The 13,022-nt window shown below is 40.8% G+C and overlaps 1 protein-coding gene across 1 annotated transcript in view; it reads left to right on the top strand.

The window, feature by feature from the left end:
- The window catches only part of FREM3 (FRAS1 related extracellular matrix 3), a 90,568-nt gene extending 78,525 nt beyond the window's left edge, over positions 1 to 12,043 (top strand). Inside the window, exons 7-8 of the mRNA XM_059393654.1 lie at positions 8,561 to 8,710; positions 11,838 to 12,043. Of these exons, the coding sequence (XP_059249637.1) occupies positions 8,561 to 8,710; positions 11,838 to 12,043 (356 nt within the window). The remainder of the gene's footprint in view (positions 1 to 8,560; positions 8,711 to 11,837) is intronic.
- Positions 12,044 to 13,022: the final 979 nt, after the last annotated feature.

The following is a 13,022-nucleotide window of genomic DNA, read 5'->3' as shown; positions in this document are numbered from 1 at the left end:
TAAGCTCCCATGTTGCATCACCACTTCCTCATATCAGGGAGATCATATGATAGTTGTCTTTCTCTGCTTGACTTATTTCGCTAAGCATGATACGCTCTAGTTCCATCCATGTTGTCGCAAATGGCAAGATTTCATTTCTTTTGATGGCTGCATAGTATTCCATTGTGTATATATACCACATCTTCTTGATCCATTCATCTGTTGATGGACATCTAGGTTCTTTCCATAGTTTGGCTATTGTAGACATTGCTGCTATAAACATTCGGGTGCATGTGCCCCTTTGGATCACTACATTTGTATCTTTAGGGTAAATACCCAATAGTGCAATTGCTGGGTCATAGGGCAGTTCTATTTTCAACATTTTGAGGAACCTCCATGCTGTTTTCCAGAGTGGCTGCACCAGCTTGCATTCCCACCAACAGTGTAGGAGGGTTCCCCTTTCTCCGCATCCTCGCCAGCATCTGTCATTTCCTGACTTGTTGATTTTAGCCATTCTGACTGGTGTGAGGTGATATCTCATTGTGGTTTTGATTTGTATTTCCCTGATGCCGAGTGATATGGAGCACTTTTTCATGTGTCTGTTGGCCATCTGGATGTCTTCTTTGCAGAAATACCTGCTCATGTCCTCTGCCCATTTCTTGATTGGATTATTTGTTCTTTGGGTGTTGAGTTTGCTAAGTTCTTTATAGATTCTGGACACTAGTCCTTTATCTGATATGTCGTTTGCAAATATCTTCTCCCATTCTGTCAGTTGTCTTTTGATTTTGTTAACTGTTTCCTTTGCTGTGCAAAAGCTTTTGATCTTGATGAAATCCCAATAGTTCATTTTTTCCTTTGCTTCCCTTGCCTTTTGCGTTGTTCCTAGGAAGATGTTGCTGCGGCAGAGGTCGAAGAGGTTGCTGCCCGTGTTCTCCTCAAGGATTTTGATGGATTCCTTTCGCACATTGAGGTCCTTCATCCATTTTGAGTCGATTTTTGTGTGTGGTGTAAGGAAATGGTCCAATTTCATTTTTCTGCATGTGGTTGTCCAATTTTCCCAGCACCATTTATTGAAGAGGCTGTCTTTTTTCCATTGGACATTCTTTCCTGCTTTGTCGAAGATTAGTTGACCATAGATTTGAGGGTCTATTTCTGGGCTCTCTATTCTGTTCCATTGATCTATGTGTCTGTTTTTGTGCCAGTACCATGCTGTTTTGATGATGACAGCTTTGTAATAGAGCTTGAAATCCGGAATTGTGATGCCACCAACGTTGGCTTTCTTTTTCAATATCCCTTTGGCTATTCGAGGTCTTTTCTGGTTCCATATAAATTTTAGAATTATTTGTTCCATTTCTTTGAAAAAGATGGATGGTACTTTGATAGGAATTGCATTAAATGTGTAGATTGCTTTAGGTAGCATAGACATTTTCACAATATTTATTCTTCCAATCCAGGAGCATGGAACATTTTTCCATTTCTTTGTGTCTTCCTCAATTTCTTTCATGAGTACTTTATAGTTTTCTGAGTATAGATTCTGTGTCTCTTTGGTTAGGTTTATTCCTAGGTATCTTATGGTTTTGGATGCAATTGTAAATGGGATTGACTCCTTAATATCTCTTTCTTCTGTCTTGCTGTTGGTGTAGAGAAATGCAACTGATTTCTGTGCATTGATTTTATATCCTGACACTTTACTGAATTCCTGTATAAGTTCTAGCAGTTTTGGAGTGGAGTCTTTTGGGTTTTCCACATATAGTATCATATCATCTGCGAAGAGTGATAATTTGACTTCTTCTTTGCCGATTTGGATGCCTTTAATTTCCTTTTGTTGTCTGATTGCTGAGGCTAGGACCTCTAGTACGATGTTGAATAGCAGTGGTGATAATGGACATCCCTGCCGTGTTCCTGACCTTAGCGGAAAAGCTTTCAGTTTTTCTCCATTGAGAATGATATTTGCGGTGGGTTTTTCATAGATGGCTTTGATGATATTGAGGTATGTGCCCTCTATCCCTACACTTTGAAGAGTTTTGATCAGGAAGGGATGCTGTACTTTGTCAAATGCTTTTTCAGCATCTATTGAGAGTATCATATGGTTCTTGTTCTTTCTTTTATTGATGTGTTGTATCACATTGACTGATTTGCGGATGTTGAACCAACCTTGCAGCCCTGGAATAAATCCCACTTGGTCGTGGTGAATGATCTTTTTAATGTACTGTTGAATCCTATTGGCTAGTATTTTGTTGAGTATTTTCGCATCTGTGTTCATCAAGGATATCGGTCTATAGCTCTCTTTTTTGGTGGGATCCTTGTCTGGTTTTGGGATCAAGGTGATGCTGGCCTCATAAAATGAGTTTGGAAGTTTTCCTTCCATTTCTATTTTTTGGAACAGTTTCAGGAGAATAGGAATTAGTTCTTCTTTAAATGTTTGGTAGAATTCCCCCGGGAAGCCGTCTGGCCCTGGGCTTTTGTTTGTTTGGAGATTTTTAATGACTGTTTCAATCTCCTTACTGGTTATGGGTCTGTTCAGGCTTTCTATTTCTTCCTGGTTCAGTTGTGGTAGTTTATATGTTTCTAGGAATGCATCCATTTCTTCCAGATTGTCAAATTTATTGCCGTAGAGTTGCTCATAGTATGTTCTTATAATAGTTTGTATTTCTTTGGTGTTAGTTGTGATCTCTCCTCTTTCATTCATGATTTTATTTATTTGGGTCCTTTCTCTTTTCTTTTTGATAAGTTCTTTCAAAGAACCAGCTCCTAGTTTTGTTGATTTGTTCTATTGTTTTCTTGGTTTCTATTTCATTGATTTCTGCTCTGATCTTTATGATTTCTCTTCTCCTGCCGGGCTTAGGGTTTCTTTCTTGTTCTTTCTCCAGCTCCTTTAGGTGTAGGGTTAGGTTGTGTACCTGAGACCTTTCTTGTTTCTTGAGAAAGGCTTGTAACGCTATATATTTTCCTCTCAGGACTGCCTTTGTTGTGTCCCACAGATTTTGAACTGTTGTATTTTCATTATCATTTGTTTCCATGATTTTTTTCAATTCTTCTTTAATTTCCCGGTTGACCCACTCATTCTTTAGAAAGATGCTGTTTAGTCTCCATATATTTGGGCTCTTTTCAAACTTCCTTTTGTGGTTGAGTTCTAGCTTTAGAGCATTGTGGTCTGAAAATATGCAGGGAATGATCCCAATCTTTTGATACCGGTTGAGTCCTGATTTAGGACCAAGGATGTGATCTATTCTGGAGAATGTTCCATGTGCACTAGAGAAGAATGTGTATTCTGTTGCTTTGGGATGAAATATTCTGAATATATCCGTGATGTCCATCTTGTCCAGTGTGTCGTTTAAGGCCTTTATTTCCTTGCTGATCTTTTGCTTGGTTGACCTGTCCATTTCAGTGAGGGGAGTGTTAAGGTCCCCTACTATTATTGTATTATTGTTGATGTGTTTCTTTGATTTTGTTATTAATTGGTTTATATAGTTGGCTGCTCCCACGTTGGGGGCATAGATATTTAAAATTGTTAAATCTTCTTGTTGAACAGACCCTTTGAGTATGATATAGTGTCCTTCCTCATCTCTTATTATAGTCTTTGGCTTAAAATCTAATTGATCTGATATAAGGATTGCCACTCCTGCTTTCTTCTGATGTCCATTAGCATGGTAAATTCTTTTCCACCCCCTCATTTTAAATCTGGAGGTGTCTTCGGGCTTAAAATGAGTTTCTTGGAGGCAACATATAGATGGGTTTTGTTTTTTTATCCATTCTGATACCCTGCGTCTTTTGACAGGGGCATTTAGCCCATTCACATTCAGGGTAACTACTGAGAGATATGAATTTAGTGCCATTGTATTGCCTGTAAGGTGACTGTTACTGTATATGGTCTCTGTTCCTTTCTGATCTACCACTTGTAGGCTCTCTCTTTGCTTAGAGGACCCCTTTCAAGATTTCCTGTAAAGCTGGTTTGGTATTTGCAAATTCTTTCAGTTTTTGTTTGTCCTGGAAGCTTTTAATCTCTCCTTCTATTTTCAATGATAGCCTAGCTGGATATAGTATTCTTGGCTGCATGTTTTTCTCGTTTAGTGCTCTGAAAATATCATGCCAGCTCTTTCTGGCCTGCCAGGTCTCTGTGGATAAGTCAGCTGCCAATCTAATATTTTTACCATTGTATGTTACAGACTTCTTTTCCCGGGCTGCTTTCAGGATTTTCTCTTTGTCATTGAGACTTGTAAATTTTACTATTAGGTGACGGGGTGTGGGCCTATTCTTATTGATTTTGAGGGGCATTCTCTGAACCTCCTGAATTTTGATGCTCGTTCCCTTTGCCATATTGGGGAAATTCTCCCCAATAATTCTCTCCAGTATACCTTCTGCTCCCCTCTCACTTTCTTCTTCTTCTGGAATCCCAATTATTCTAATGTTGTTTCGTCTTATGGTGTCACTTATCTCTCGAATTCTCCCCTCGTGGTCCAGTAGCTGTTTGTCCCTCTTTTGCTCAGCTTCTTTATTCTCTGTCATTTGGTCTTCTATATCACTAATTCTTTCTTCTGCCTCATTTATCCTAGCAGTTAGAGCCTCCATTTTTGATTGCACCTCATTAATAGCTTTTTTGATTTCAACTTGGTTAGATTTTAGTTCTTTTATTTCTCCAGAAAGGGCTTTTATATCTCTCGAGAGGGTTTCTCTAATATCTTCCATGCCTTTTTCGAGCCCGGCTAGAACCTTGAGAATTGTCATTCTGAACTCTAGATCTGACATATTACCGATGTCTGTATTGATTAGGTCCCTAGCCTTCGGTACTGCCTCTTGTTCTTTTTTTTTTGTGTTGAATTTTTACGTCTTGTCATTTTGTCCAGATAAGAGTAAATGAAGGGGCAAGTAAAATACTAAAAGGGTGGCAACAACCCCAGGAAAATATGCTTTAACCAAATTAGAAGAGATCCAAAATCGTGAGTGGGGAGAAAGGGGATAAAAAGAGGGTCAAAAAGGAAGAAAGAAAAAAAAAGAAAAAAGAAAAAGAAAAAAAAGAAAAGAAAAGAATTTTTTAAAAAAGAAAACACCTAAGAAAAATGTAAAAAAGAAAAAATATATATATTAGATAAACTAGTAAAAAAGGTAACAGTTAAAAAAAGGTAACAGTTAAAAAAAGGTAAAGGTAACAGTTAAAAAAAGGTAAAAAAAAGGTAACAGTTAAAAAAAAATTTTACCCGAAGGCGAGAAGAAAGAAAAAAAATGAAAAAGAAAAAATTAAATTAACTGCAAGACTAAAAAAAAAATCACAGGAAAAAAGCCATGAGTTCCGTGCTTGGCTTTCTCCTCCTCTGGAATTCTGCTGCTCTCCTTGGTATTGAAACCGCACTCCTTGGTAGGTGAACTTGGTCTAGGCTGGATTTCTTGTTGATCTTCTGGGGGAGGGGCCTGTTGTATTGATTCTCAAGTGTCTTTGCCCCAGGCGGAATTACACCGCCCTTACCCCGGGGCCGGGATGAGTAATCCGCTCGGGTTTGCTTTCAGGAGCTTTCGTTCCCTGAGCGCTTTCCGTAGAGTTCTGGAGGACGGGAATACAAATGGCGGCCTCCTGGTCTCGGGCCGGAGGAGCCGAGAGCCCAGGGCCCCACTCCTCAGTGCGCCCTCAGAGAACAGCGCCCAGTTACTCCCGTCTGCCTGACCTCCGGCCGCGCTCCGAGCTCACTGAGCCTGCGACCGGTTCAAGGTAACACCGAGCTGTGAGCTTACTGTCGGCTCTGTCTCTGCAGCCGGCTTTCCCGTTCCAATACCCGCAAGCTCTGCGACACTCAGACACCCCCGATCCTTCTGTGACCCTGCGGGACCTGAGGCCACGCTGACCCCGCGTGGGCTTCGCCCCGGTTTAGCCTCTGGAGCGATGTCCCTCAGCGGAACAGACTTTTAAAAGTCCTGATTTTGTGCACGGTTGCTCCGCCGCTTGCCGGGAGCCGGCCCCTCCCCCCGGGGTCTATCTTCCCGTCGCTTTGGATTCACTTCTCCGCCGGTCCTACCTTTCAGAAAGTGGTTGATTTTCTGTTTCCAGAATTGCTGTTCTTCTTCTCTTCGATCTGCCGATGGATTTTCCGGTGTTTGCAATCTTTAGATAAGCTATCTAGCTGATCTCCGGCTAGCTGAAGCAGTCTCAGCTTGCTACTTCTCCGCCATCTTGACTCCTCCCTTTCTTACTTCTTGCCCTTCCCTGATACCATAGAGAATAAGTTCGGTGCTAAAAAAACGGATCACTTTGTCCCAACTTTTTAGAAAAGAAAGCCTTTGTAATAAGTTCAAAATATATCAGAAGTGAGTTAAAATTATCCATTTGACAAATTCTTGAGTACTTACTTATATACTAGCCTCTGTATCCCTAAGGGTGTAATGACACTTGGACTATGGTCACTGACCTTGAGAAGCTTGTATCATTCTAAGAAAAATACAGAACTATGTGTGAGCTTGTTAGCTTTAGCATTTTGACTTTTCCCGGAATTCGTAAATCAAGAGAAGGAGTTCTAAGGAGACCATTTGAGAAGTAACGTGCGTCATGTGCAATATGGAGGACACAGTGAGTGGAGGTCTGGCTTTATCTGGAACATCACAACATAGGAGGCAAGCTGGTTGGCTGCTCTGATGGATGAACAAAAAAGAGGAGCCGCATCAGGATTAGGCAGTATTCCTAGAGTTGATCAAGGTGGCAGGGGTGTTGCCATGGACCAAATGTGAGCCTTGCACACAGGAAAGAACCGAAATAAATTTGTCTTAGGTCTTGCCTAAAAGCGCCATCTAGAGGGGTGAACAGTCCTCAGCAGGAGCATTGCCCATGTTAATGGGTTGAGGGAGGATGAAATGACCAGCAAGAATAGGGAGGCATCATCCTCATCAAAGAAGCAGCAGATGAGAACTATCCAACTGTGGGAGTGAGGTGTCTCCATAGAACACACAAAAGTGGCCATGAGAAACAGAATCCGTTTTCTCCATCATCTCAGACTAGAGAATGGGATCACCATGAGAATACCCACAAGAAAATACTTCCCTGCTCCTCTTGCCTCTCCCCGCTTTTTCCTGTCCCAAGCTCGGAGATATCAGAAACATTCATCAGCAGCAATGGGGAGATGCTGTGAAAGGTCTTGGCAAGAAGAAAAGAGAGGATGCCACTCCCCTTCTCTGAGTGCAGAGAAGGTGAGCCAGTAGCAAGTGTGGCCCATCACGCAAGTATAGAGCTATTCAAAATGTTAGGAAGCATGGGGTAAAGACGCCCTGATTCCTTGAGGGAGTTATATACAGCTTCCCAAAGCAGGTAACTCTTACTAACAGTCTTAAAGAATGAGTGGAAATGTGTGAAACTGGCACTTTGGGAAGAGAGTTCCAGCTCAGAGAACATCACCAGCAACAGTGGAGACTTGTAAACACATGGTGTATTGGGTACATGGTGAGCTGTTTGATGCAACAGGGCACAGGGCCAGTTGTGGTGCCCAGTGATTCCAGAAAAAATGGACTCCAGTCGAATAAAGATAGGTCTTGTCCATCATGATAACCCTTTCAGTAAAACTTTCCTCACCATTAAGAGACCTACTAACATACATCCTGAGCAAATAATACTTATTACCTTGGTTTCTACCTTCCAAATTTTTTAATTTAACTCAGATGTTTTCTATTGTATTAGGCTTGCAAAGTTGTCATCTCTATGATGTCAACTTTCCATTTACCATCAAGGGTCATTCCTCTGTGGTGAAGCTGCTTCCTAGTCTTTTCATTTTTTTGCCTCCATATTTCACAGTCTAAACAAACATTTGTTTCAAATCTTTTCATGGCTGCACATCTAGTATTACAGCTAGATCTTGTGCAAGGTTTAAATAGTCATCTAGGTTCATAGGCTACTTTCTGAAACACAGAGAGCTGGATATAAACAGATATCCTTGTAAAAGTCCCAACTTTCTAATTGTCAAACTTCCCCCCCTTCAGGAAATATATGCTACTCTTCCACCAGCACCCCACCCCCCCCCCCCCCCCCGCCAAAGTCTGATGCCCACTCTGGCTTCCTTCAAACTTCTCTTTCTGGGGAGTCCCCTCTCTGCTTCCAGGGGAGCTTTCTGGCATCTCAATTGATGGAACCCTGCCTCCTCCCAGATTCCTGTCCATCCCCTGTGATTAACAAATATCATGAGAAAAGAAAATGGCAGCAGTCTCTGAATTCAGAACCCTGGTCAGACTGTCCCTCAACATAAAGAGCAATTTCTCCTGACAAAAATCCTTCCAAATTCCCCCACCATCTTTTCCCAAATAATAGCTGACTTGCCTGAGTTACAGCTAGCTGGCCAGTTTTCCCCAATAGGGAAGTTTCTTTATATGACAGAAATCTCTTGAAACAGAAAAATGAACAGAATTCTAACCAACGCTATCTCACTGCACCTCCCGGAGTCAGATTTGTGACACAGTTTGTGTGTATGTGTGTATGTTTTGTTGTTTTTGCCTTGAGCCTGTAGAATCTGTCAAGTCTGATGATTGTGACAAATACCTAGGGTCACAGGAGCCAACAAGATAGTTGGCCTGGAGGGCTGAGGTATTCTTAGTTTGTCTTTTGATGCCTCCCCAGAGCCTACCCTGCGCTTTGGGAACGCTGAGTACCATGTGGAGGAAAGTGCTGGCTCCGTGGAGATTCGTGTCTGGAGGACAGGCCCGGACCTTTCCCAAGCGTCATCTGTCACTGTGCGCTCCAGGAAGACAGAGCCAGCAGCAGCAGAAGGTGAGAGGGCCATTTAAAAATTATATCATTATCAAATATCATTATAATTATATCAAATTATCAAATTATATCATTATCAAGATCTACGTATAGGATGGGGCATAGTCTGTCAACAAGTCTTTCAAGTGTAGTGTGCCTGGTCTGTGTTGATAGACTCTGGTTTTAAGTTTTTCTTATCTGAGCACATAAACGGTCCGCATAGGTAATGACTTCTGCTGTTTATAAAATAAATGGACTATTCAAAAAGCAACCTCTATGATTTATTCCTTGACTGGCTTGTCACGGACCCAAAATAACTTTCCAAAAAAGTTCAGAATATTTGTAGATACCGTAGATTGCTCATAAACAGGATTTCAGACCAGGATATCCCTTTAATGGCTGAGCAAGGCCCATCTCTGTGAACATCCAGGCCCCTGTTAGATGTTAGAAGGATCGAAGGTTTGCACTCCGGACTCAGGCATTTTCCTTGGCTTCAAGCAGCACGTCCTCATGTCCCACTCACCTTAGCCTCTCTTGATACAGACAATCAAGGCCTAGCCATAAGAGGAGCTAGACGGTTCTAAATAAGACTTCCTCTGGGGAGCCTGTCAGCTGCTCTACCAAAAAATAAAAGAACCCCAAAGGTAGAAAAATGCAACAGGAAAAGAAGGGGAAATTTCCACCCGCATTTTCTCATTTACCACCTGCAACTTTTTAGTCTTCTGGGTTATGAGCAGTCAGTTAGTTCAGGACTAGCATCATCTGTATCCAAGACAATGAGAATATTTTAAGAGAAAAGCACAAATCCTACAAATAAAACCCAGTAAAGTAAAAGCCTATATGAAGTAATGAGGCATAATGAGAATAAAGTAGGCATTTACCTCTGAAAATGTTTGCCGCATGTACCCAGAAAGTTAAGGACAATAAAGAGAGCCAGTTGGGTTTAGAGCACAACACTTTCTCTTAGAAGAATTTGCAGGTTATAACCCTCCAGTGAATATATGATAGCACATGGTACATGAAACTAGTAATGATGCTTACAAGGGTGTTTTTTTTTTTGCTTTTTTCCCTTTTTTTTCTTTTCCTTAATTTTCAGAGAAGATCATTTTTTACTCTCTGTTTGTGGAAATGAGAATAAATAGATTAATTGGCTCATTGGACTATTTGGCTTGTGCTTGGGAAAATAAATTCGAACTCATTTAAACTCCCCTTGCACACAAGTCATGATCCTTCTGGGAGCTCTCAGGTAGGGACAGACTAATAGAAGTAACACAACTGCTCAGCTTGGTTAATTCACAATAATAATTATGCATACATGGGTAACTATACCATTATAACTTCTTACATAAATAATAATGATAATTTCTTTGTACCGGATGCCTATTATTTGCCAGACTCCGTGCTAGAATTCTTGCTGTATTATCTCTAATCTTCTCAGCAACTCTATAAAGTAGAAGTAATTACCCCCATTTTGCAGTTAAAGAAACTGAGACTCAAGGAGGTTAAATAATTTGTGCAAATAAGCAATGGACTCAAGATCCAAACCATCGTGCAGAAGATCCCAAGGTCTCTCTCCCTTACTCTTCTGCCTTTACAATTTTCAGTGTAATCTTGTTTTATTTTTCTTAACATAATTATTTAATGACTTTTTTTTTAAAGTATTTTCGTGGGTGCCCGGGTGGCTCAGTCGGTTAAGCATCTGACTTTGACTCTGGTCATGATCCCGCATCAGGCTTTGTGCTGGGCTTGGAGTCTGCTTGTCCCTCTGCTCCCCCTCACTGCTCATGCTCTCTCTCTCTCTCAAATGAATAAATAAAATCTTTAAAAAAAAATCTTTGTAACAATCTCAAACTTACAGAAAAGAGATCAGTACAGTGAAAAAAAAAAAAAACCACTTTTTTTTCCTGAACCATTGAGAGCAAGTTGCCAATAAATTTGCAATCATCTCTGAAAACTTAGAATGCCGTTCCTGCAAAGACATTCTTCTCTGTGACCCCGATGCAAGCATGAAGTCAGGAAATTACCCTGATACATTACCACATTCCAATCCTCAGACCTCATTCGAGATCCGCCAGGTGTTGCCCATTCTCTACGGCAAAAGGGTCCAGTCAAGACTCCCATTCTGTTCAGTTGTCGTGTCTGTTGAGTTTCCTTCAACCTGAAATAGTTCCTTGTCTTTCCTTGATTCTCATGACCTTGATATTTTTGAAGACTGTCAGGTTTGGTCTTGTAAAATGTCCCCCAGTCTGGGCTTGTCTCATGTTTCCTTGTAATTAGATTCAAGCTCTGCATCTTTGGCAGGAAAGTTTGCAGACATAACATTGCATTCTCCTTGGATTCTATCAGATGGCACACGGTCTCCATTTAGCCCATCAGTGGTGGTGTTAACTTGGATCACTTGGTTAAGGTGGTGTCTGTCAGATTTCTCCACTATGAAGTTGTTTTTCTTCCTTTGCAATTAATAAGTATTTTATGGAGAGATACCTTGAGACAATATATTCTGTTTCTTGATTGACACATTTATTTCTATCATTTAAAGCTTTCTATTTTATTCCACTGCTTATACTTTATTGCTATCATGACACTTGATGACTTTTTAAATAACTAGCAAAGAAGTTATAGGATCAGGTGACCCAACTTACAAAATAATTAATAATTCAGGAAGTCACAGAAACTCCATGTCTTAGTAAAACCAAGCAGAATGTGGTAAGACCAACCAAGTATCTGGCTAAGGTGAATGAGTGAAACCTAATGAAAATAAAGTTCATGATAGTGACCTTAAAAATTAAAAATTAAAAAGTAAACTTCTTCATTAAAAATTGAAGTGGCCTTCAGAGAGCCTTCAGTCTCTCAGTGAGATTTTGGGGGAAGTGCTTGGAAGGTGATGTACCTGGTCTCAACATGGAGAGCCCCGAAGAGGACGGGCCATGGTCATGGATGAGTGACTATCATGGCATTTGGTTGAGTATGGAAACTCCCCCTTTCTGGGGATCGAGCCAACAAAATATGATTCTGAGGGTGCAGTGTACGTAGAAGTATGCTATCTTTCTCTGAAGGAAGTTTTCCTTTAGAGGAAAGTTTTCCTTTAGAGGAAAACTTATGACAATGAATCCTACAGTCTCACTATTGACTTTCCCTTTCCCACTAGCTGGAATAGATTATGTTGGCATCAGCCGAAATCTGGCCTTTGCTCCGGGAGCGCGTATGCAGATATTCCAAGTGAGGATCCTTGATGACCTGGGACAGCCCATCTTGGAAGGTCCAGAAAGGTTTGAATTAGTTCTCCAGATGCCAGAGGGTGCCGCGCTTGGAGAACCACATAAAACCACCATTTTCATCAATGACAGCATCTGACTGTAAGCAGAGTGCTTGGAGTTCCCTTGAATAAAAGACTTTAAGGACTTAAACACCCAAAAGCATCTCCTAACAACAGAATGAAACTGTACATATTTAGGTCTTAGCAACTCTGGGATAGCAATGATATTATACTGCCGTTGGTGTTATATATATTCTGGTGGTATGTGAGAATGTAGTTTATGTGATTGTATGGATACATATAGAGAGAGAGAGAGACGTATACAGAGAAAGGATTGAGCCCAGAAAAGATGAGACTGCTCTTGCTTTCCTTGTCCTATTTTCTTTTACTTTGTTTCTAAAGCTAGTGAAAGCCATTGTCACCAATTAAATCAAAAGTAAGAATAAAAGGGTCGACCTCTCTTTGCCAGTTGGTGCTGGACAGAAAGCACCTTTCAACGATATACATACTGTCCCATTCTTTTAGTGTTTCAGGTTATTGCGATAAGAGTTCCCTGACTGAAATTTGCAGAGAAGCCCAAAGCCCAATTACTCGATTGAATTACTACAATTCTTACTCAGAGCCACTTAGGTGGTAGGGAGTCCTTTCATCAGCTGTCCCTTCCTTTGCAAATTCCTTTATAAAAGAGAATAAAAAGGGGCACCTGGGGGGCTCAGGCGGTTAAGCATCTGCATTTGGCTCAGGTCATGATCCCGGGGTCCTGGGATCGAGCCCCGTATTGGGCTCTCTGCTCAGCGGGGAGTTTATTTCTCCTTCTCCCACACCCACTGCTTGTGTTCCCTCTCTCGCTGTCTCTCTCTCTGTCAAATAAATAAATAAAATCTTTATAAATAAATAAAGAAGATAAAAATAAAATGATTTTTTAAATGTAAATATCATGAAGAAGAATGAAAAGTTGAAGATTTGTGTAAGCCCCAAACTGCCCAATTTGTTCTTAACCAAGTTTAAGTTGGCAGTATAAATACCATCAGCATGCCTCAACTAATACCACTAAATCAGAGTGTCCAAATTATTTTG

The sequence above is a fragment of the Mustela nigripes genome, chromosome 1, assembly GCF_022355385.1.
Source record: "Mustela nigripes isolate SB6536 chromosome 1, MUSNIG.SB6536, whole genome shotgun sequence".
Lineage (NCBI taxonomy): Eukaryota > Metazoa > Chordata > Mammalia > Carnivora > Mustelidae > Mustela > Mustela nigripes.
Note: the sequence above shows the minus strand (reverse complement) of the source record. Positions and strands in the feature narration are given on the sequence as shown.